This window comes from Orussus abietinus, unplaced genomic scaffold (assembly GCF_000612105.2).
Source record: "Orussus abietinus isolate OABI.00-Male unplaced genomic scaffold, Oabi_2.0 scaffold19, whole genome shotgun sequence".
NCBI classification, from domain to species: Eukaryota; Metazoa; Arthropoda; class Insecta; order Hymenoptera; family Orussidae; genus Orussus; species Orussus abietinus.
Genome location: NW_019395981.1, coordinates 573,323 through 596,065, shown reverse-complemented (window position 1 = coordinate 596,065; position 22,743 = coordinate 573,323). Strand labels below are relative to the sequence as shown.

General features: G+C 35.7%; 4 protein-coding genes across 9 annotated transcripts; 2 read left to right on the top strand and 2 right to left on the bottom strand.

The window, feature by feature from the left end:
• Positions 1-18: 18 nt before the first annotated feature.
• LOC105699853 (polycomb protein Scm) lies at positions 19-5,487 on the top strand. Of its 4 annotated transcripts, none has more exons than XM_012425226.2 (9): positions 19-249; positions 356-401; positions 611-898; positions 1,016-1,251; positions 1,351-1,918; positions 2,028-2,216; positions 2,348-2,899; positions 3,075-3,229; positions 3,321-5,487. In XM_012425226.2, the coding sequence occupies exons 2-9, from the start codon at positions 374-376 to the stop codon at positions 3,453-3,455; spliced, it is 2,151 nt and encodes a 716-aa protein (XP_012280649.1). In that variant the 5' UTR covers positions 19-249; positions 356-373; the 3' UTR covers positions 3,456-5,487. The 4 variants fall into 4 exon arrangements, with proteins under 4 accessions (XP_012280649.1, XP_023289639.1, XP_012280650.1 ...); XM_023433871.1 differs by having other exon boundaries at positions 352-401; XM_012425227.2 differs by having other exon boundaries at positions 19-253.
• A 139-nt stretch (positions 5,488-5,626) lies between these two features.
• Positions 5,627-9,080, bottom strand: LOC105699854 (sorting nexin-12). Its single transcript, XM_012425229.2, has 4 exons — positions 8,774-9,080; positions 7,784-7,879; positions 7,513-7,637; positions 5,627-7,401 (listed from the first exon to the last, which is right to left on the bottom strand). Exons 1-4 carry the CDS (start codon positions 8,936-8,938, stop codon positions 7,296-7,298), a joined length of 492 nt encoding a protein of 163 aa, XP_012280652.1. The 5' UTR covers positions 8,939-9,080; the 3' UTR covers positions 5,627-7,295.
• Positions 9,081-9,440: 360 nt separating this feature from the next.
• LOC105699837 (protein pigeon) lies at positions 9,441-16,226 on the top strand. Of its 2 annotated transcripts, XM_012425190.1 has the most exons (11): positions 9,441-9,688; positions 9,987-10,132; positions 10,223-10,583; positions 10,705-10,967; positions 11,076-12,268; positions 12,341-12,679; positions 12,814-13,028; positions 13,107-13,310; positions 13,386-13,457; positions 13,537-13,603; positions 16,177-16,226. In XM_012425190.1, the coding sequence occupies exons 1-11, from the start codon at positions 9,631-9,633 to the stop codon at positions 16,217-16,219; spliced, it is 2,961 nt and encodes a 986-aa protein (XP_012280613.1). In that variant the 5' UTR covers positions 9,441-9,630; the 3' UTR covers positions 16,220-16,226. The 2 variants fall into 2 exon arrangements, with proteins under 2 accessions (XP_012280613.1, XP_023289623.1); XM_023433855.1 differs by lacking the exon at positions 16,177-16,226 and having other exon boundaries at positions 13,537-14,350.
• LOC105699838 (eukaryotic translation initiation factor 2 subunit 3, Y-linked) lies at positions 14,553-22,625 on the bottom strand. Of its 2 annotated transcripts, XM_012425193.2 has the most exons (10): positions 22,292-22,612; positions 22,002-22,095; positions 21,540-21,603; positions 21,233-21,343; positions 16,231-16,464; positions 15,926-16,084; positions 15,535-15,764; positions 15,304-15,448; positions 15,019-15,188; positions 14,553-14,912 (listed from the first exon to the last, which is right to left on the bottom strand). In XM_012425193.2, the coding sequence occupies exons 2-10, from the start codon at positions 22,071-22,073 to the stop codon at positions 14,676-14,678; spliced, it is 1,422 nt and encodes a 473-aa protein (XP_012280616.1). In that variant the 5' UTR covers positions 22,074-22,095; positions 22,292-22,612; the 3' UTR covers positions 14,553-14,675. The 2 variants fall into 2 exon arrangements, with proteins under 2 accessions (XP_012280616.1, XP_012280614.1); XM_012425191.2 differs by lacking the exons at positions 14,553-14,912; positions 15,019-15,188; positions 15,304-15,448; ... (1 more) ...; positions 15,926-16,084; positions 16,231-16,464 and adding an exon at positions 17,583-19,859 and having other exon boundaries at positions 22,292-22,625.
• Positions 22,626-22,743: the final 118 nt, after the last annotated feature.

Genomic DNA, 22,743 nt, shown 5'->3' with positions numbered 1-22,743 from the left:
CGACCAATCAGAGTCGATATTTCTCACAAAAATGAAGTGGAAAAAATAACAAACATCGCGCAAGTTCACGCCACTATGACATATTTAATATACCGAATAGGATGTATACTTTATTTTGATGGAAATTAAAGCCGTGCCGCTTATACGAAGTTAACAGATTATTACGCGCGGTATTATATTCGGCCTGATTGTTCGACGTGTCTTCAATGAGTACACAATCTCGGTTCTGTAACGTTGAATATATTTTTCGTACGTATGTAATGTTTTAATAATGGATGTAAATGTGGTTTTCATGGTTGGTACAGTCATCTATGGGACGACTAATCACGCATGCGGTCATTTTTTTTCTAGTTAGTGAGTTTAACCAAGAAATATGACGTCCATGCAGGGAAAAATGCGAGGTAGGATTCTTTCCATCAGACGGTAAAAATAACTCACTGTTTTCCCTCCTAAATTTGACAGAGACATTATTTCACTTTTTCCCCGTGATTTGATAAAAAAAAATAAGTCGATACATCCTACAAAAAAATTTAAACAGTTTAAACAGAGTCTAGCTGTTCTCTTATCAGTTGATAGGTATTGTTTTTAATTCAGGAATTATACGTTACAGGACCAGGGCGACCACCTAAATCAAAGAATTCTTGTACATGGTGCGGAGAAACCAAACAACCATTGAAATACGTGTTACCTACTCAACATGGAAAAAAAGAGTTTTGTTCGGAAACTTGTTTATCTGAATTTCGCAAGGCATACATGCGTGGTGCATGCATTCAGTGCGACAATGTTATCAGAGACAGTCCTGTGAGGTTAGAACAGAGAGATGGCCCAGCTAAGGACTTTTGCTCATCTTTCTGTTTGAATAAGCATCAAAAAGACGCCCAAGTTGACTCAAAGAAAAGTTAGGGCAAGAACAATTTAGAAAATAAGTTAACATGCAAGGCATTAGTTGTTTTGTAATATCTGAAATAGAATTTGTTTTATTAGTATAAGATTTATGGAAACGTGTTCTTTGTAGATAATGGTGAGCATCCATCACCAGCAGCATCACCAGCTCCATCTGGTCTATCTGGTGGTAGTAATGCTCCATTAACGACTCAGTCTTATAATAATATAAACAATCAATCAACGGTATCTCATCCTCCGTCAACATCAACAGGGCCATTCCAATATAAAATGTATCAAACTTTTGACTGGGATTCCTACTTAAAAGAAACAAACAGTTCTGCTGCTTCGGTTGAATGTTTCAAACAGGTATCTATAAAAGTTCATACTTAATACTTTTAGAAAAATTTGTGAAATGACCAATTTAAAAAAGTCAGAGATATTGATTGAATCTCTTGTCCCTTCTAGCATGAAATTCCTCCAACAAATGAATTTAAAGTAGGAATGAAATTGGAGGCACTGGATCCTCGGAATATCACATCAACTTGCATAGCAACTGTGGTTGACATTCTAGGTCCACGACTTAGATTACGTCTTGATGGTTCTGATAATAAAAATGATTTTTGGAGATTGGTAGATAGTAATGAAATTCATCCTGTAGGCCACTGTGAGAAATCTGGTGGCATGCTGCAGCCACCGCTAGGGTTCCGCATGAATGCTTCCAGTTGGCCTATGTTTCTTGTAAAAACTCTAAATGGTGCCGAAATGGCTTTATCAAAAGTATTTAAGCGAGAACCAAAAACACCACGTTCTAATTTTTTTGAAGTGGGTCATAAACTGGAGGCAATCGATAGGAAGAATCCTCAATTAATATGTACTGCAACAGTTGGTGCTGTCGAAGATGACATGATATATATTACATTCGATGGATGGCGTGGGGCTTTTGGTTATTGGTGTCGATACGACTCCAGGGATATCTTTCCTGCGGGATGGTGTTTTAAAAGTGGCCATCCGTTACAACTACCAAAACAAAAGTGTAAGGATAATTTTCTGATTGATACAAATCTCAAGGCTCAAAAAGAACCCCAAAAATAAATGCTTGTTCATTTCCTTTTCATATATTTATGAAAGTATTGGAATTTCAGCAACAGGGCCAAATAGGTTTAAATCAAGAACGAGTAACGTTCTTCCTGTTATGGCCATGTCAGGTGCTGGAACTGGAGGAGAACCCGCAATAGCATTAATTAGTCCAGCTGGATCTAGTGCACCGCCACAGCCAGCAACTGAACCAGATACAAGTACAGCTAATAATAAACCCCGTTCACTAGAAAATGGTAAGTGTTTCATCTTATTGACTGCATTGTGATATGAAATGAACAAGTAGTTAATGAATTGCGCGAAATGTTAATGATTACAACTGAGACATGTTTCTTTATTTTAACACGTATGTTTTCTTACATTGCAGTTTGCTTGTATGTAAATCACAGTTGTTCCTGTGGTCCTTACTTTGACCCTCGTAAAGTCAAGGCAATGCCTGCACAATTTGGTAGTGGTTCAATGCTGAGTGTTACGAGAGATATTTTTCAAGCTCTATTGATGGCAGCGACGAGTCCTAGACAAATGCTAAGTTTGTTGAAACGTGGTGAAGGAGAATGCATAAATCTTACTTTGGAGAGCAAACCAACGTCTGTGCGATTGCCAGTATTTTTGGAAGTGGAAGATTTTTATACCTACATAAGGAGACAGCTCGAAGATTTGTGCGCTTGCGATCGAATGTTATCACAAAGCAAGGAAGCGTGTAGCAAGTGTCTCACTTCGCAACAACCGCAGTCCACTAAAGAAGACACAGACAATTCCACGGTGGCGGAAAAAAGGCGATGGTCGACAGAAAATCAACAGAATCCTACCACAACGGCGTCTAGTATGCAACAACCACGAACAGCTAGTCCTACGCCAACGACAATGGAACCTGCAGCATCCCCTACTGCTGCGAAGCAACCACGAAAATCTATTCCTGGTAAAACATTTATTTGTCTTCATCTAAAAATTCAATATTTTTTCAATTGATGAAAACCTATGTAAAATTATGAGACTTCTGATGGAATTAAAATTTCGGTTTGCACTTTTGAAATTAATGTACGTTCTGGATATTACTGTTATAGAAAAGGGTTTATAAAGCATTATATTTGCAGAGCTAGAGGCAGCGACGTCAACAACTCAGTCCGAGAGTCCGGCAAACCGAATTTCGTCCACTGAGCCAGCAGAGTGGACAATTGAGGATGTGATTCAGTACATTGCAATTACTGATCCTGCCCTTGGTCAACATGCAGACCTGTTTAGGAAACACGTATGTTTCTTTTTCTTTTTTGTTGATTTTTCTATCTACAGAATATTTTCATTGTTATCTTGAATTAATGAAATTGTTTTATTTGTTTCAGGAAATCGACGGAAAGGCACTGTTACTCCTCAACTCTGACATGATGATGAAGTATATGGGATTGAAGTTGGGGCCGGCTCTAAAAATTTGCAATCTCGTAAACCGAATCAAAGGTAGGAGACATCTAATGCTGTGACCTTTTCAAAATTCTAAATCTGTGTAAAGTAATGAAAAGGAATCCAATGTAATTGAGATTAGGTATTCAATCGTTAATGTATTTGATACAAGAGAGTAGTAGAAGTCGTTAATACAATTGTGATCTTAACGATGCTTTATTGAAATTTAATTAGCCCTTAATCATTATTGCTTTTCTCATTTTCCAAGAGAAATGGTATATGTAATTAAAGAGAGTAATTATGTGATACAAGACAGAGATTGGCCATACTTCTCTGTTTATGAATTTAGTTTATTTTCCGCGTTCATATACTAATTTAGAAGTACAGTTTTTATACCAATTTGATTATTCTAAGTATTAACGTTGCATGTCATAAATACATATTGATCGAGAGACGTCTGGCTACTACGAATGCGATCATTATTCGTGCAGTGTGATTAAATGATTGAGCGTTATAGAGTGTACATTGTATGTACATTCGGTAATAGAGCAAGTGATTTATATGACCGTAATTTCGAAAATATGTTTAATGTTACATTTTGGAAGTTAGTGCATTAAAGTCTTGTCGACAAAAAAATGACTACCATATTTTATGGTAGATTGTCTAGAAAACATATTGGAAGACTTCTGGAGTTCTTCTAAATAACAATTCCGCTCGCAATAAGACTGTTAACATCTTCCGAACATTTGTACATACCCAAGACAACTAGATTGTTTAAGTGCTATTTGTTATTATGCATGGACATTCAGCTTTCAGGAACTCACAGTCAGTTGCTTTGTTTCCTTAAAAATATTTTTTCTTACCGTGTATTTGTTATTTTCACAATCTGCAACAAGAAATACTCTCATTCTATGCAATGATCTTAATAAATTATAATTACCGGATCAGTGGCAATTCAATGTCTAGACTTAACGAGTTAATAATTAGTTCTTTTCTTTTTAGAAGTATCTCATTTCAATGACACTTTAAAGCAAGTGACCGTGAGTAACTTTTTATCCATTACTCTCACCGAGTAACAAGCATCCATACTTTGGCACATACTCTGACATTTACAAGACTTCTATTGATATTCTGTACTATAGTACGTATGCTGCTTGTCTGCTGCACATCCTAGTCTCTGTACCGCAGTCAAGAGGCATTTGTACATTTGAGGTTAGATGTGGTTAGGTGAGGTGCCCAAATCCTGTTCCGTCACTATCATGTTTACAAATTGTAAATAGTTAGGTTAAAACGTGTAGAGTCTAGACTGTCACTTTACTGAATATTTTATTCCTATAATTTTGTGATAGTGTTACTCAATATATATATATATACACACACACACACAAATACACACATCATATATACATATGTACATCAGCTACGCAATGCATATTTTTATGAAAATATCCCTTGAATGGTAGCTCTTGCTGTAGCGTGCAACGAGGATTGAGCAGGAATCAACCGATATAATTGTTTATTTGTGATTTTGTTTTAAAATGTATAATGTAGTAAGATGGAGCGAGTGCCAAAAGCACGGATTAATTTGGATAGTTTGCAAAACTGTCGGTAAAATTTGTTAAAAATTAAATAAATTCCTTTCGATGTGACCTTATGTAGTCTTGAATGCGTCTGCTACCCTTTCTTAATTATTTTTCAAATTGAGAAAGGTGTTACTTTGGGGGAAGAAAGTAGACGATAGAAGTAGCCTTGAATGAACTTTGCCATTAAATCAGTGCATAATTTCTCATCCTCAGTTAATGTACTTCTACCAAAGTATACTTTGAATATTCATATTTTACTCTTTAATTTGTACAAGTATTTTTTATTGCGTGTCATATTTACCGTTTATAAAATAATGTAAATGTGATTCACAAAACCGTTAAGGTCCCGTTTGATGAATTATTAAACTGTCGTTGCCAGTTTTACTTGTAATTGCAATGATGTTACCGGCTGTTGGATCGCAAACAACATTTATATTTATCTTTTATAAGAATTTTTAAGAAATTCAAAAATTTCTGTTAGTAACATTTGTGATTAGAATAAGAAACACATGTTACGGTAGATGGAATAATTATGTATCATAAGTCAATGAACAGTTATAAAATGGCTAATAAAATTTGTCATACCAATTCAATGGCTGATTTTTTATTTACTGGTGACACATCTTTTTTAGAAGTATATTTAAAGCAAGATTAACGTACACGAATAATTACGGTACTAATACTTCATTTATTACACTTAGAAATATCGCGATGCAATAACATCCACGCATAAGATAATATGATATTACATATAAATTGATTCAGACATTGCTGACAGATCTCAAAACAGAATATACAAATTATTCATTAAATATACAGGATTATTAACAACAAATAGGACCGTGTTGGGGTAAGTAAATGTATGCATGAACGTTATCGTAATACATGAATATCAGAACACTGAAGGTACATAAGTCCGACCTTATGCTAATGAATATAATATTACGGATTTCAGGTATACATAGATTTTACTGTATTTGAATTGCATTTCATGGGCTCGTGACATTTATAAAGATTGCTTTCTATTCTACATCGGTCCAATCTGAATGCCTATAACTTATACATTCATGCTAACAGAAAGTAAGACGTATAGTCATGCTTGCTTTATGTCTGCTGCTCACTTCACTTGAGTATAATTATTAATAAACAGAACCTACTTGTGCAGTTTTCTCATAAAATTAAAAATTAATTAATTTCTTATGAGAAAATTGTACAATATTGCCTTTGATTTATTACAGATCAGCAGCCCACCTGTAGACTTCCACCTCGATCTTGTAACTAATCATCAAACTGATTCCTACAGACATGGTGAGCAAGAGGCTTAAATTACTCTAAAATATACATGTAGCTCTTTACTTATGCAATATATAACATTATACAGTAAATTGTGCTAATTGAGTGAACGCTCATACAATCAATTGCTGCGGTGAATTTAAATTGGATAATTATAAAAAATATTTCGATCAATCCTAGCAATTTTTCTGTCTTACTTAAATGGGTAAAGTAGAATGAATTGATTGGTAAAGTATATACTTGTCTTGGTTCACCTGTTCACAAGTGATTCATTGTTCAACCAGGTGGCGTGTATATGCACAAGATATTCCCCACACACACTCACTGCACGAAAGGAGCCACCTTAAACAATATCACGTTTCGTAAAATGAAACGTCGACCCTGCATCTTTCACCAATACCACTACATACATGCTTTTTATTTTCATTCTCTCTTTCATTAATACATTCCTATTTTGATATCCTCACAGCATCTCTTTATAAGTATAGTGAGATAAACCGTCTATCGTCCTGATGTAATTACAAAATTCTGAATTACAGAAGCCTACCCTAATCTTTATACACCATACAAAAAAAGTGATCTTTTTGAGGCATACTAACAGTGCGAAGGAAACTTGAAACGAGATAGACACATTGCAAATTGGATGAGAAATAATGTGTCTGTGGATCGTCAGTTCGGAATTTATTAGAATTTATCTACACTTCCGCAGCACTCGCAAACGTTGTTTAGAAAGAATGGCACAAATCGGCATACCTGGTATATTGAATTCCTTTGCATGGCGCTCCTATCTCTTTATCACAATATTTCATCTCGCGCTTCTCTTCTTTTTCATTTTAAGTATAATAATTAATGATAATCATTACATCGATAATTATACGCTAATCCGATATCGTAGCATTACAGGGCCTATGGCCAATGCCAATAAAAATATGCCAGTTGTCAGTTTAACTCTTCACTCTCTATGCCATCAATGTCCATATCAAAGAACAAGTACGCAGAGGATGAATTACTCAAACGTACGCTTAATAAGGTTGTTGATCGAGCCTACGTATTTCGTATTTTTCCTGGTACGTAATTTTTATCTATAATGGACTCCTGTAAAAACATATGCAGACATCGCTCATTTTGTGCCAGAGGATGCCCAGCTATTCTGTGGAACATAATACATATTATTTATTAACACCATTAAATATCAGGAGAACATTTTCGGTAAATTATATAACTGAAGCTGATCGATATAATTTATATCTGTAATGCATACTTGTTCACAAAGACTTCTAAGCCCTTTCTTCGATCTTCAATAAAGTCTTCCTCAAAAATTCCATCATCACTTCGAAAGGGCATTTGACGTTTCCATGCTTTGCCTGGTAGGGGAGGTACCACAATCTGAACATGTAACATAAAATGTCATCTTTATAACACATTGCTTAAAAATCTAATTAAAACAAAATCAACTGCACATTTATTTACAGAAATAATTTTCTTGACATATTCAATCGATGTCAATGTTTTCTTTGAAAATTAAAATATACCTTGCTATCTCTCTCCAACTCATTCCTTAACCATTCAAAGTCACTATATCTTCTCCGAACACTGGATTCCTTCACTTTGAATACGGGTAAGTTAGTCTGCAAAGTATATATACAAATATGTGTACATCAGCAGTTGCACTCACATAGAATATCATAAATTTAAATGTTCAGAGTCATCAATGGCTTGTCATCTTTTGGCAATACAATTAATAAACATGCAAATAATACTGATGCCGTTTAGTCCAGAAATCAATGTGTTTGTTACAGATACATCGCTAGTACAACATATAATTCTAATTGAAACCTTAAATAAGGAAAATGGTATTTTTTGTGGCATCGTGAAACCTTAAAGATGTCCTTAATCTATCAACATGCAATGGAAAAGCACCAAAATTATATAATGCGTGTAAGCCTTCTCTCTAAGGAATTCAGCACCTTTCACTTAAACGAACGGTATTATACCGAGTTACCTTGATGCTACTATTCTTCGATGATTAAAGATCGCACGTGGATTACGATTGATCTTGACACATCTAAATAAAACAATGTAGAAAATACATAAACACCTGTTAAGCCAAATACTATGACAGGGGTACAACTTAACACAAATCGGTGCACTCAACCCTGCTAGTCCAATATGGTTCTTACCATGGGGAAACCTTCGATTAAAACTGCATTCCAGCATCCATAAATGGCCGATTCTCACTAAGTCCAACGAGCGCAAACGTTGTGAATTCCATTACCGGTAAGATTTGATAAACGCAAGGAGAAATGTAATTCAACAAGTAACAGTTACTATACCGAGCTCAACGAAATGCTCACAGAGGGCTCATTCGAAAATCGGCCGGTACTCGAATCGAACCTCGCAAAGGTGGGGCTCTGATTTGAAAATTAATAGAGAAAAAAAACAATTTCTGCCCCCGGTGGAAGTTCAAGCCATTGTACCGAAAACTTTCGGAAGAAGGGTCCAGAATAAATGATACAACCTACCCTCATGCGAACTTCATAGTCGGTATACCGCTTCTTACCGACGCCGTGCGTCATTGGATTCATTACGTCGATCTCGAGGAAATTGGCTGGCGCGGCGTAAGCGTCGTCCAGTGTCTGCTTTTTGACGTTTAGACGCCTCGTGGCGTCTACCGTCGTATCCGCCATTATTTCGATTCACAACAGAATGAACCACCCACCAAGAACAACGATAAAAACGATAACCGCAATCTCACGTCTGACACTGCACTACTTGACACATTTGACCATCTGCGTCTGCGCCAGACTGCGCACGGTGCAGCGCGATGCAGTGAAATTCACCAAGTAAAGGCCTGTTTCAAAAAATGACACGTAGAGACAGCGTCTTTATTGTAGCGACACCGACACACGGTCCGATTGGCTTATGTTCTTGTCCATGGTGCAGAATCAGAGAAGTAAAATGCATAGTAAAATCAGAGATGAGTTGGGAGATTGATTACGGGCAGGGTCCCGCGACGCGACCTGAGAGTCCATTACGTAAAGCAAATTTAGCGAAAATGTGAAAAATGACGGTATTACGTTACGTTAGCGACCTGCACAAACCACCAGAGGGCAGCACAGGAGCGATAGCACGACCCTGCCCGTGAGCAATCTCTCAACTCATCTCTAGTAAACTGTAGTAAACTTCCCACTCGCTTAGTTTATGCCTCAAGTAAACTGGAAAGAATTATTTGGAGCTTGAAAAGAGTTATCCTGATATAATTGATATTTTGTCAGGATTATGGATAACGTTTTCAGTCAATTTTGCCAATCTCTTATCCGCTTTTATCCTCTGGAATGATGTTGTTAAACCTGTAATTGTCAAACGGCACGAGGAAGCTATGGCGGACAATCTGGCTGTCAAGCTGTATTTATTATTGCAGCAACAGTCTGTAAAAGGTTGGTTAGACCGGTTTGTTTAAATACACATGTAGATACAATGAAACTGGCAAGTCATAAAGTTACTTTTATATTTAAAAAACAATTGTAAAGTGATAACGGAAATAGGGAAACGATCGGCAAATAACAGCTGTTTTGACAATGTTTATACTTAGCTTTGGCAAGAATAAATGCTATGAATTTAAAGAAAAATAAGGTGTCATGTAAAATTAACATTAATGTTAATAATTTTCATTACAATTTGTTACTTATTAGCCTTAAGCATATATGTTAATTGGACGGTCTTATTTTTAAATAGCGGAACAATGGAAGTTACTAGGACAAGAAAAAGATGGATCTTTATTACTTGGATGGATAGAAGGAAATTCATTAAAAGAAGACACACACACTGTACAATTTTATTCTGTGATAGGTCATTACAACCGTAGTAATGACGGATTACAGGTACTTTCTTGCATACATTATTATGCCAGACTATTTCTGCAGAAAAATAGCTATATGAAACAAAGCCAAATTGTTCACATTTGTTATTAGGTACTCCATCGATTTCCTAACACACTAAATGTTGTGCAAGCTACAGTTAATCAAAGTCAATCTTTACTTGGCTATGTTGTAAAAGAAAAAGTTTGCCAAAGTAATGATGTACAAAATGATAAGGACATATGTAATACTTCTGAAACTACCGTTACCGAAGTAAATACTAATAATGCTAAAGAGAATAATGCTTCTACTGATATTGAAGTATATCGAGCTTACCTGATTGAACTAAAATTGCCAGAAACTAAAATACATTCCTTGGAGGTAGAAAGAAGTAAACAAGTACGAATACAGTTTTTATACAGACAGAGAAAGCACGCTGAACTAGAAAAGTTTTTAGTGCTTATTCATGAGGAATGTAAGTAGGCGGTATACTATTTTCTTTACATAATTTATATACAAGTAACAGTCTATGCCCATGGTACATTTTTTTATAATAAGATCTTACAGATAATTTGTAAAAATTTGTTTTATTGCAGGTGTAACGTTACATACAACGATGTTTAATGTCTCTGATTCTGACATCAAACCAGTAAAAGAAATAAAATCAGAATCATTAGTAAGGACATTTATGTGGGCGCAATGGGATGCTACAAATCAAGTTTTATACCATATACATCATCGAAGAGCTCCAACAAGTCTAGTCACTGAGGATATTGATGAAAGCCGTTCAAAAACTACAAAATCTTGCCCAACTCTTAGTGGTCTACAGTTTCATGATGATCTCCCTCATGAGACAGTTGTAAGTTATATCTACACATTAAAATAGAGAACCTTATTAAAATGAAATTATAAATAAAGTCTTACTATAATATTTTGAATAGTTCTATAACTATTTTAATGATTTTAGTTAAACATTCCATTAAATCTACCAGAGGTATCAAGCTCTGGTAATTGTGGAACTTACGAAGACGATGTTATACCATTGAGGGTTCATGACTGCTCCCTTGACTTAATAGTAATTTCAGACTCTAAGGGAATGGTCTGCGTATGCCATCATTATTTATATTGTCCCGTAAAACCACCACAAGGCACATTTGATTCTACTCTTAATGACTCCAATACAGTACATTTTGCATATTCCGTAACTTTGCTGCACCATAGTTGTGTAATTCACTGTGTCGTACCTGGAATACCATGGTCAAGAGCAAAGCTTATGAGACCAACCTTTGCAATATACGAGGACCAACATATGATAGTGTTCGTTCAAGGATCGTTTACGCACATTCTAGAAATTGGTGTTAACCATGGGCCTTGTTGTCATATTCTTTGTGGACCTTTCACATCGGTGCCTACTCGTTCTTCTTACCTAGTGCCGCTATTAGATGTTGGTGCAACAAATAAAGAAACCCGTAAATATGCAGATACATATCGCAATTATTCTAAAAGAACTGAAAATAACGTCACGTCCACGCTAGAAGGAAATAATAATATTTCAACAATTGGATTCAATATTACAACAATAGACCTTCCTACTTTAGATATCGTACCATTAACAATCTCTTCCGAATTCCTTCTTGATATTTTTCGGAAGGAAACATCGGTGGATGTAAGAGTGAGTATTCTACACTATTTCCTTTGCCACAAAAATGAACCTGAACTTGTGGCAGAACTGATCTCCATTGTGGCAGAGAAGCCACTTTCCTTAAACATTGCTGCACTCATGCAAGAAATTCTCGTGGGTGGCTCATATGCTTCTATACAGAAGAACTTGATGCACGATGCCCTTCCGTTACTTTCACTTTTACCAGTGACAACAATGGAACAGTGCAAGAATTTTGAAGTTAAAGTTAATGATCTAACCGTGACCTTAAGTCATGAAAAACTGTGGAATACATCGGTTATGTTACTATCTCCGCAACAAAGGTTAGTACCTTATCGTAGTGATCTCTGGACCAAACTTTGGGATCAATTGAACAGACGAGGAGCAGATCAACCAAGGTTTAAGCCTAGTCAAGTAGCGGAAAAATTAATAATGTCCTTGGCGTGTTACCAACCGGAAGCTTTATCGAGATCCAGCACCCCGATGTCACCCAGTGGAGGGTAAATCTTTGCTGAGTACGATCATAAGACCGCAATCGCGTTTCATGGCTTTATTGTTCTGTAATATTGCAGACTTGTAACGAGTGCTACTCTAGCCGATGCCTTCAATAACCGTAACAACAAAAGCATGGACTCGAGCTTACCCTTTATTGAGATGGAAAGTTGCACGGCATCCAAACAAGAACACATTGTTTCCGTGAATCTACGTGAATTATCGCTATTCCTTTTGAAGCATGGCACGCGAAATTCAAGGACAAGTCTTCAAGGAAGTTGTACACCATTGCACGTTCACGCAATGGCTACCAGACATGTAACGACACAGTTGGAAACTTCACGTTTCTTGTGTAACATGCTTTGTAAAGCTGCAAATGTGGACCCCCAAGTAGAACAAGACCGTGGCTTTATTCTCATGTAAGGTTATTGCATTAATATATCATACATAAGAAAGGGATATTGTTTCGTTAAATTATTTTATTTATAGTTCTTATATATATATGAACATATGTGTGATACGTAACATTGTGACAGTATTATTTTTCTTTCAGAGATCAACTGGATGGTCAGCGGAAATGGTTGTTATTTACTCTTCTCGAAAGATACCGATATGCTACAGAAAAGTGTGCATTTCCAGTACCACAGGGATTTACTTCATTTTTTACATACCTAGGATACCGTACTTTGAATTATTCAATGTTCTTACAGTACGTTCAGCGGTCGGTATTTGAATTACAAGTTGACGTCACTAAGGTTATATTTGCCGGTGAGTATATTTTCATGTATGGGATGAAAATGATCGATAATTGACATTGTGTGTACTATCGCTTATACCCTTCAACAGATCTTAGCGATACAAAAGATGATGTCATCCGGAAATTGCAAATATTATCACTTTTGCCAAGGTCTCGAGGAAAAAGATTGTTGAACCAATGGTTACATCCAGTTAGTTTTATGATTCGTGCACGCGAACATGCTGCAAATATTTTGTCAGGTGAGATTTGTCAAAATCGTGGAAGAACCTCTCAGCAACGAGTGCACCACAGCGGTATGTATTATGCTTCTCAATATTAAATTAGTTCATTAGACATTATAACAAAATTATGTATTTGATTTTTTTCAGGTTTAGCAGCTTTTCCTTCAGCAGATCGGCTTTCCCCATTGGATACATTCCTTGATTTACTGACTGCAAAAGGTGTGTATATTTTTGTTAACATAACTCACTTTTCCATTTAAAAATAATGTATATTAACCTTTATTTTTTTTATTTGCAGCTAGCCTTGCCGAATTAGATTTTGGCTTACTCGTAGAAGCAACGGTCACGTCGACTGAAGATTTTTTGTAAGTCATATCTCTATCTGATAATTACAACATTAAATATTCAGTAAGGTGTTAATAGTGTAGAAGGCAAGAAAAACTAAATCTATTGCAGTATTTAAGATTGTTGAAAACAAAGTGAGCAGGGTTTGTATCAATGTAGTTAATTTTTCACTTATTCATTGAAGTTATTAGGCTGGCCATATTGTACATCAGGTTTAACATTGAAATTATGTTGACAGTTAAGTCAACTGTAAAATATTTGCATTCCTAGGTTCCTCTTATTAATTGTGAATTATTTATGACTTAAATTATATTTTTAAAACTTTTTCTTCAGACTGATTATTAAGTTAATTTAATTATTATAAGTAATGTACACATTTGTTTTCCTCCGATATGTACTACTTGTAGTATGTAATGATCCTATTAGCGCCATGCAGTATTACAATATTAGGGAGTAAAACATCATCAGTACCGCATACTGTAGCAATTTTGAAAATGTCTCTTATAAGATCTACATATGATATTCTTCATAATCCTCCGTAGTTGTCAATGTCGATTGGTGATAAATGGGACAATGTGCAATAATCGTTACTGTTGTTTATTAGCATTACATACATTATTTGTAAAAATCGTACCCTCGTGTTATTATAGTTTTCAAACTAAAAAAAATATGCGATATTAGTTGCCAAGTAATATTATAATTGTTCATTAATGTTGTCTTATCATTGAACAATTGTTTTAACCGAAATACAAAATTCTCCATAAATATTCCATTTTTTCGTGTACTTACCTTTTCATACACAGAAACGCATCCGTAATATTTCATCCTCAAACTTAATTATTTTGACTTTACGAACAATGGTTCCTTCTAGCCTTACCCGAGCCATGGTAAAAAACTGGCAGAGACCCATTACATATTAAATTCAGAAGTCTTAAACTCAACCATAGATATCAAATAAAACTAAGTTCGTACAAATTAAGAGTTTTATTATAAACATTTCATACACCACAATGTTTGAAATGTAATTTCAAAGACTTGCAGGAATTAATTCAAGTCTTGACCACAATTAATTAGTTTAGTGCACGATTCCGACTACTTCCGATCTAAAACCGGTTCAATAGTTTCCCCTCCGCGTATTTGCCCCCACCCGATCAAACGCCAATGCTTTTCAATTCGACGTGATAACGCTATTTTCTCGTCTATTTCTGTACAAACGGGATTTGTCAAACTAATTTTAGCAAGATCAGCACGTGTAGCTAAGACACGGCCTCCCGTACTCAGCGAACCAATATTCACCAATAATACTTCACCCCGAGTCAACTTGGGAACCTGTTTAAAAAAAAAAATGTTGGTTAATTTTATATCTAGCATTTTATAAAATAGATATACTCTCTTTATCGGTATAGATATTTAACAAGAGAACAAGAAAACTCACCTTAGCACCTTTCCTATCGCCTTCGGTTCTTACTCCTAGCAAGCGTTTCAGAAGATAATACGATATTTCAAGTTCAATAAAAATCTTGGGCAATGCTCCTACGGCTCCCAATATCTGACCGACCAATCTGTCGGCACGACAAAGGGTAGGTTCGATTTTCGTGCCTACACCTGAAATTACACCAAATATTTGTTCGCTTAAATTTGACAATATCGATGAAGTTCTCCTTTGACTATTTTCTGAGTTAAAATCGTGTAAAGGAAGGCAGACAATAATCTAACTTACCTATGAGTCCACCAGGGACAGCAAATTGCAACTCGTTTTGTTCGGCGAACAAAGAAACTATGCGGGAGAAAATGGGCCGGCAGGTTAATTTTCCTTCGCTATCCTTGGACACTAGTCCAGGGCGCACCTCTATTTCCATCCCAACCTGGACAATTTCAGGCACGTTAAAGGATTATAAAACATTAAGTGGACAGATAAAAAAGTACCACACTTATTGTAAATAACGAGTACCTTTAATACTCCTTTAAGAATGCTACCACCAGCAACGCCACCTTTAAGATCGTCGACTTCGCACCCAGGTTTATTAACGTCGAAAGAACGAATAACGATCAAGCGAGGTTCCGAAGTGAAATCTCTCAATGGCACTGGTATCTTCTTTGTAATGTACTCGCATAAAACTTCTATATTATACTTCAATTGTGCGGAAATGGGAATTACTGGAGCTCCCTCGGCTACGGTACCTGTTGACGAATATTGCATTATTAACGATAATTATGTAATGCACAAAACTGGAAGCATAACTGCATAGTACACATATATATGTATGCTTTTGGATAAGGTATAAAACTAACAAGAAAGGCTACAGAACCAAGTGACAAATAAAAAAGCAAGTAGTACTCACCTTGAACAAACTTTAAAATCTGCTCATATTGTTCCTTCGCTTGCCCCTCCTTTACTAAATCGATTTTATTCTGCAAGATCACGATATGTTTCAATTTCATAATCTCAATGGCAGCCAGATGCTCCGAAGTTTGTGGTTGAGGGCACGATTCGTTTCCGGCTAAATAAAAGACAGGTTTCAGGTTAATGTTTTATAGGTTACACACTAAACGCGACATTTTTCCAACATATGGTAATCTCATTCTCTTTTAGGTTACAAATTATTGGAAGCACCGACGTAAATGAAAACTTATAAAAAGTGTATACCGATCAAAAGCAAAGCAGCATCCATCACAGCTGCACCGTTAAGCATTGTTGCCATAAGAATGTCGTGCCCAGGACAGTCGACAAAGGACACATGACGAACTAATTGGAAGCGTCCCGGACAGGTTGCTCGAAGACATGGAAAAGAGTCATCTTTACTGGAACCTCCGGAAATATAACATGCTGGTCGTGGACACTTCTCGTTGTCACATTTATAAATCTTGGCGTTCGCATACCCTGAAATAAAATTATAGTGTAAGAGGACACCGAATGCATTATAATCACGTTTAAAAATTTATTGTGGAATTTTCCATTAGCTATCTAGTCATTGACATAGTAACCGCCTCACAAAGTTTAGGATACATGATGTGAATGCTGCCTACATTATACCTTGCCATGCCGTCGTCAGATTTTAATAGTTTTTCTTTTACTTTCAATACGTTTTTCTTCGCTTATTATCTTTTTTATTCCCAGAGGTACAATTATTAAGTTGATAATAAGTTCAAATAATATAATTGATATATAGAGAAATTAAATGTACAGTATACTGTAAAACTTATTGCCCTTACTTTACAAAATAACGTTAAAAAATGTACATGTTAAATGGTAGAGTATAATTGCTTATACAACAATGTGTACCATCTAACAACGGACACCCGAAATCGTGTTACCTGCTCGGCTTGCTGTCTATTAATAAACGAAAATCAATTTATATAGAAGTCGCATTTAGTACAATCTAATTCATTATGCACTCCAACAATAAATACATTGCTTCTAGGTAAGAGCAATATGTAATACTATCTATAGAATTAATAAGTAATGGATTTAGTATCTTCAATTTCTTAATAACGTAATAATATTCTCTATCATCATATAATAATAATAATGATGATGATGATGATGATGATGATGATGATGATGATGATGATGATGATGATGATGATGATGATGATGATGATGATGATGATGATGATGATGATAATAAATACAGTACATTCAAATTAAACAGTTATCGTGAAATTTATGCACGACTTCTACACTATAAGAGGAAAACAGTAATCAATTACATTAAGAAGACTTCATTCTACTAGTCGAAAATATTTAAAATATCCTTTAATATAATTCATGAAAAAGTATTGTATGTGAAATAATAATTGACAATGAAAATTCGACTAAGCTGTCGTTACGCGTATATGCGGATTCAACGATGCATAAAACATTGGTCTTTTAACAGTGTACAGTAATAAAAAAAAAATGAACGACAAGCTTCTCTTTATATTCAATCTATAAACAAATCTTAATCGTTGATCGTATATTATTAAAGACCATCTCAAACAACATTAGAAAACTGGAGCTCAGTTAACAGAAACTTTACTTGGATAACTTTATGACTGACTTTCCAAAGTTTTGTACAATACATTGTAAACACTATGCTACATCATATACGTCTGGCAATTTGTAAACATATTAAAACGATAAATCACTCCGATTGCATATATTTCTAAATTAAGAACTTCATTAACGGAAACGCTTGGCAGTGTTACCGAAAGGACTGACCAATTAATCAGGTCGATGACTTAAAGAGCTACAACAACAGCGGGGATAATTTGCCAGCAGCATAGAGGCTGAAGACAATCTAGTTCTCAACTGATTTCCCTTCGCTCTATCCCAGAAAATGAATGTACCTACTATCTTGCCAAGTTATAATTATAAAAATATTACTGCGTTCGTCTGTCTACATATACAGTCATTCTTCTAGAAGAGATATTGTCTACAAGTATTCGCTCCGCACTTGCATCGGGTTCGATTATCCATGGACGTGCGCTTCGTTTCCAATGGTAGCTCCAATCTCTGTCGGGCTTCCGAAGTAACGCTACCGTTAATTACACCGTCAAACGAGTCACCGTGTTCTCTAATCTTCTTTTCATAGATCCTAGAGGACTGGCACATGTAATCGAAGGTGATTTCCTCATTTTGTTTAATATCTTTAGTGGCGAATAAAGCGAGTTTAGGTAGATTCGGATCCAGACAGTTGATCCACACTGCGTAAACTGCCAGATTCGGGTCGCAAGAGTGATTGATAAAATGGGAAATGTTTCCGTACATGGCCGCGTCGACGGTGTACGGGCATTGCCCTTCCGTCTCGTTATAATCCAAATCGAATAAATACGTTCTTCCTGCGGCATCGTATTCCGCTCCCCTTTTTTCCGCCTCTTCACTCGTTATCACTTCGCCGACGTATTGAGTCACGAATGTTCCCTTCTTGATCGTGTTCAAAGTCTTGACACCCCACCCTCTGCCATTAGATGTTCTAAACACGCAAAGCTTCGCAGAGGTCCCTCGCTGTACTACTCGGTTTTGACAGTCGTCCGAACACATGCACTGCTTGTTGCACTCGTAAATGGGAGTTCCCGGAGGCACTCGAATCCTACATGCCGTAGAATAAGGCAATCTGCCGTTGCACTGGGTAAAGCAACAATTGTCGTTCCCTTTTGAGTCGCAATTTTCACAATGGCAGCCTATCGGTGGCTCTTCCGGTATTATTACACCTGCACCTGGCAAATAGTCATCTATGTAGTAGAAATCTTGAGGAGCACTCTCCAAATCCACAAAGTTTTCAACTTTAATGAACGGTTTCCCAGCCGTTATGCTGTTCATTTCATTTTCCCACTCTTGCAGAGACTCCAACTGTTCTTTTCTCAAGCTGCACAACAGTGTCTGAAGTATATTATTCTTTATCTTCGTTCCGAGTGGACTAGAACTGTTATACTTCTGCTTGAAGAAATTCCTAAGGTTCCTGTAAAGTACATCTTCGTCAGGATCCGTACAATCTGTATAACCATTGGTCATCAGATTCTTCATGAACCGTTCAACCTCCTTTATGGTAGGATAAAAGTTCATCTTGCTTTTAAACTTGTCCAACAGTTTTATCCTGTCGTTCTCAAATTCTTCCAACAACTCGGAGCAGTTTACAAGGTTTTCCAATGGCTCCCAGGTATTACTCTCTGCATTCCAGTTCTTCCACTTGATGAGATACAATGCAGTTCCGTTCTGATATTTCTTCCCTAATATCTTTTCGACCTCGTATACATCTTTCCTTTTCGTTTCCGTCTTACGACTAACCTTTTTAGCTGCTAAATCACTTATGTCATCTAATTCTATTCTCACTTCTTTCAGTACTAGAGTTTTAAATTGTGGTCTACTATTAATTGACCGTTGAAGTATTTTCTGTTTCAAATTTGGGTCATCATTGTTGTCATTGGATACATATAACGAATGTCCATTAACTAGCTCACATGTTACAGCATTCTTTGTTGCCTCAAAGAGGCAATTTTTTGCAGGAGATATAACACTTTCTCGTTTCTCTACTTCTTTGCACGAGTCCGCTATCATAGGCAATACATTCGAACTCTTCATAGATCTTAAAGTTGTGGAAACATTGACAGGCTTCTCCAATTGTTTGTCTTCTGTATCTTCAGACGAAGACATACTGTAATTGAGTCTCCGTTGCTTGGCAGGTGGTTCGGTACCCCCAGGCGAAATGGACCTCTTTTGACAGTTGAAAGGCAGTTTGTGTGTATCGCCAGGAACTTCAGCAATTTCCCCACTGCTACTCTCCGCTGCACGAGCCTCTGTAATGCCAAACATTTAAACGGCGTCATTTTCTCGACTCACATCCGTCTCTTGCATTTTATCCACTTAGTCTTTATTTATCCGCTTTTTTCCGTCACTTTAGTTTAAGTTCACATTTCTGATTCAAGTTTGCGATTATTCCTCTTCCTTCTTCCTGTTTCGGATTTTTGTCTGGGGATGTTTAATATTACGATTTGCCATGTGTATTATTTCCAAGGTGTAGAGAAGAAGGCGATGTGTATATCTTGGAGCCATTATATTAATCAAAGACTGATGCATTGACTTTGACACCTTTGCAATATATCTTTTATTTAATACACTTTCCTACTTAATTCTAAATTTAGCATTTCAATTACAAATGAGCACTTATTTAATGTTGGTGATTTAAAATATTTTTTGTTTAAATTACTATTTCTAGTCACACAGCAATATACTGCTCACTACCTACTAGAAATTATAAGACACTGCTTTTCAAACTATCTGTAATATGTTTACATTTTCACATTCACATCAATTAAAAGTAGTACCTTAATAAAATGTATATGAATGTTCTGATTGAAATATAGATTCTAATTTATTTAGAATTTCAAGTATCTCAGAAAATAAAAAACTTTTGTACTCCTTTATTAACCAAATAATAAGAAAAATATTCTCTCTCTTTGTTAACTTAAAGCTATTGATTTTACGCGTATAATGTTATATATAAACAAAGTGCACTGTACTACCTTTATATAATCTGCTGAAAGTGCAAAATTTCTACCAATGTCTAAGAGACATTGAATCATATCGAACGATGTGATCATAATGTTACTGACAAACTTAAGAGAAAACATGCATCTGTTATATATTAATTTTGTATTCATGCCTAATTATTATACTGAAATATTAAATGCATTAACATTTCAGGATCCATGTCTGAATGTCACTCATGTGTCATTCAAAAGCACACCCAAATCCATGATTATATGTGGTTTATAAAGCCCTCTAGATTAATTTGGTAAATGTTTCCAGGATAAAAATGATAAATATAAAAAGAATCTTGTTTCCTTACTAAAATATTTATACACCATGAATTGTAGCTTTTATCACTTGTTTCAACATTAAAAAATAATTTGTGCTGTACTCCACTAGATCCATGCACTATTCATTAAATCAATCCTTTTCATAGCTTTAACTTTTACAAAATAATCAGGAAACGTCACATCATTCTAGTTCAACAAACTTAGTCTTATTTTATCAGTTCTTATAGAAATTAAAAAGCAAAAATTCTACAAAAAAAAACTGTGTATATTATGTTTTCTTAATATATAAACGTGAAAGATCATTTCTTTGCATATTATTGTAGGATAAAACAAATTAAACTGTAACTTACCAAGTTTAATGGTAATGTTCCTTTCTAGTTCATTTTTAAAACGAACCGTTTGAACTCCAGAAATTGCTTTCACGATAGTGGACTTCCCATGCGCCACATGGCCAATTGTTCCTATAAAACACAAAAATATATAATCATGGTGTCATTTTATTTTTAATATGAATTTCAGATATAACGCAACATATTATGCATTTACAATCTAGTTCAGACAATACTTACACTTAAAGTGTACTAAGATTCACTTATTTTGTGATTATAAAATATAATAGTAATTATTATAGAATTAAAACGAATGATTAGTAATTACCAATATTAATAGTTGCTTGTCTGCTAATTACTTCCCGAGACAGTGCCGTAAGTTTGCTAACATCCTGGAAATTCAAAGAGGATTTAATAAATTCATGAAATATACCTAAACCAGAATTTAAAAAATAATATAGTATTTTAAATGCATTAACAAAGTTTTTCCGATGAAGCATTTCTATAAGACTTCCGAATATGTCGTTTTATCCAATTGAGCCTAACAATCTGCATAAGATAATATACATGCACTTCTTTAGGTAAAAGGTACATTTTTACATATACATATAATTAAAAAAGTAATACAAATTTTTACGTGGTAAAAAAAAATTATACGCGTGGTATAGCACGCATGTATGCTATGAAACTCAACAGATGCTATGAAATTTGAGGTTAGGCGTTACTAAAGGAATCGAATGATGCAAGTTTGGATGCAAGAATAAATTTTTAGTATGGTCTGGGAACGTACCAATTTCGATAGATCTTGCTTGTAAAGATTGGGCTGACCGGTGGTCACTCCTAATCCTTCCTCGCCTCCCATTTTGCTGATTTCCAGTTACTTGCTGCAAAAAGGCACGACACCCGACTTAGAAAAGCGAAAACGCTCTCACGGTTTGAAACGTCGTCGCGTCAATGATATGACCGTCAGCGCTACACGGAAATCGATTGTATCAAAGTTACTCCGTGAACGTAGCTGTATGCGAAAACCCAGCAGCGCACGATGGCGAGATTTTCACACTCAGCATTCATGTTACTTACATTTATTTATTGCCACTATCGTTAAGTTCTTCCCTTGCAAATTTGTATTCAAGTTGAAATGATATTAACACGCCATATTTGATGTTTCAATATTTACGATACTTCCTGATAATCACGGTAGCATTTATATTGCAAAGTAAAAATGTCATTAGTTGTGCGATGAATAAGTGAGTAAATAATTTACAATATTCGTAGCGGAGGCAACTTGAGGAATCTGTAATACTAAACGTATCAAATGAATGTAATTTCGCGAAAGAACTTAACGTTCGTATCCGATGGACTCCCGGAGAGTAGGTGGCGTAGCAACGAAATGCGCGGGAACGATCAGTCATAGAACACGAAAATTCCAGATGGGAGTATTGTACATAAGTCTATGACCTCAAACAGAGATGAGTTGGGAGATTACTCACGGGCAGGGTCGCGTGATCAATCCTGTGCTGTTCCCTGGTGGT

Excerpts from the sequence above, each read along its gene's own strand:
- LOC105699854 (XM_012425229.2), bottom strand. The coding sequence starts at position 8,938 with ATGGCGGATACGACGGTAGACGCCACGAGGCGTCTAAACGTCAAAAAG. Across the intron at positions 7,638-7,783 it reads AGTTGGAGAGAGATAGCAAG|ATTGTGGTACCTCCCCTACC; the intron begins GTATATTTTAAT and ends TTACATGTTCAG. Across the intron at positions 7,402-7,512 it reads TTAGAAGTCTTTGTGAACAA|AATAGCTGGGCATCCTCTGG; the intron begins GTATGCATTACA and ends TATGTTCCACAG.
- LOC105699838 (XM_012425191.2), bottom strand. The coding sequence starts at position 22,073 with ATGGGAGGCGAGGAAGGATTAGGAGTGACCACCGGTCAGCCCAATCTT. Across the intron at positions 21,604-22,001 it reads AGCAAGATCTATCGAAATTG|GATGTTAGCAAACTTACGGC; the intron begins GTACGTTCCCAG and ends TTGAATTTCCAG. Across the intron at positions 19,860-21,232 it reads GAACATTACCATTAAACTTG|AGGCTCGTGCAGCGGAGAGT; the intron begins GTAAGTTACAGT and ends TTGGCATTACAG.
- LOC105699837 (XM_012425190.1), top strand. The coding sequence starts at position 9,631 with ATGGCGGACAATCTGGCTGTCAAGCTGTATTTATTATTGCAGCAACAG. Across the intron at positions 13,311-13,385 it reads GCAACGAGTGCACCACAGCG|GTTTAGCAGCTTTTCCTTCA; the intron begins GTATGTATTATG and ends GATTTTTTTCAG. Across the intron at positions 13,458-13,536 it reads TGATTTACTGACTGCAAAAG|CTAGCCTTGCCGAATTAGAT; the intron begins GTGTGTATATTT and ends TTTTATTTGCAG.
- LOC105699853 (XM_012425226.2), top strand. The coding sequence starts at position 374 with ATGACGTCCATGCAGGGAAAAATGCGAG. Across the intron at positions 402-610 it reads CATGCAGGGAAAAATGCGAG|GACCAGGGCGACCACCTAAA; the intron begins GTAGGATTCTTT and ends TATACGTTACAG. Across the intron at positions 899-1,015 it reads CCAAGTTGACTCAAAGAAAA|ATAATGGTGAGCATCCATCA; the intron begins GTTAGGGCAAGA and ends TGTTCTTTGTAG.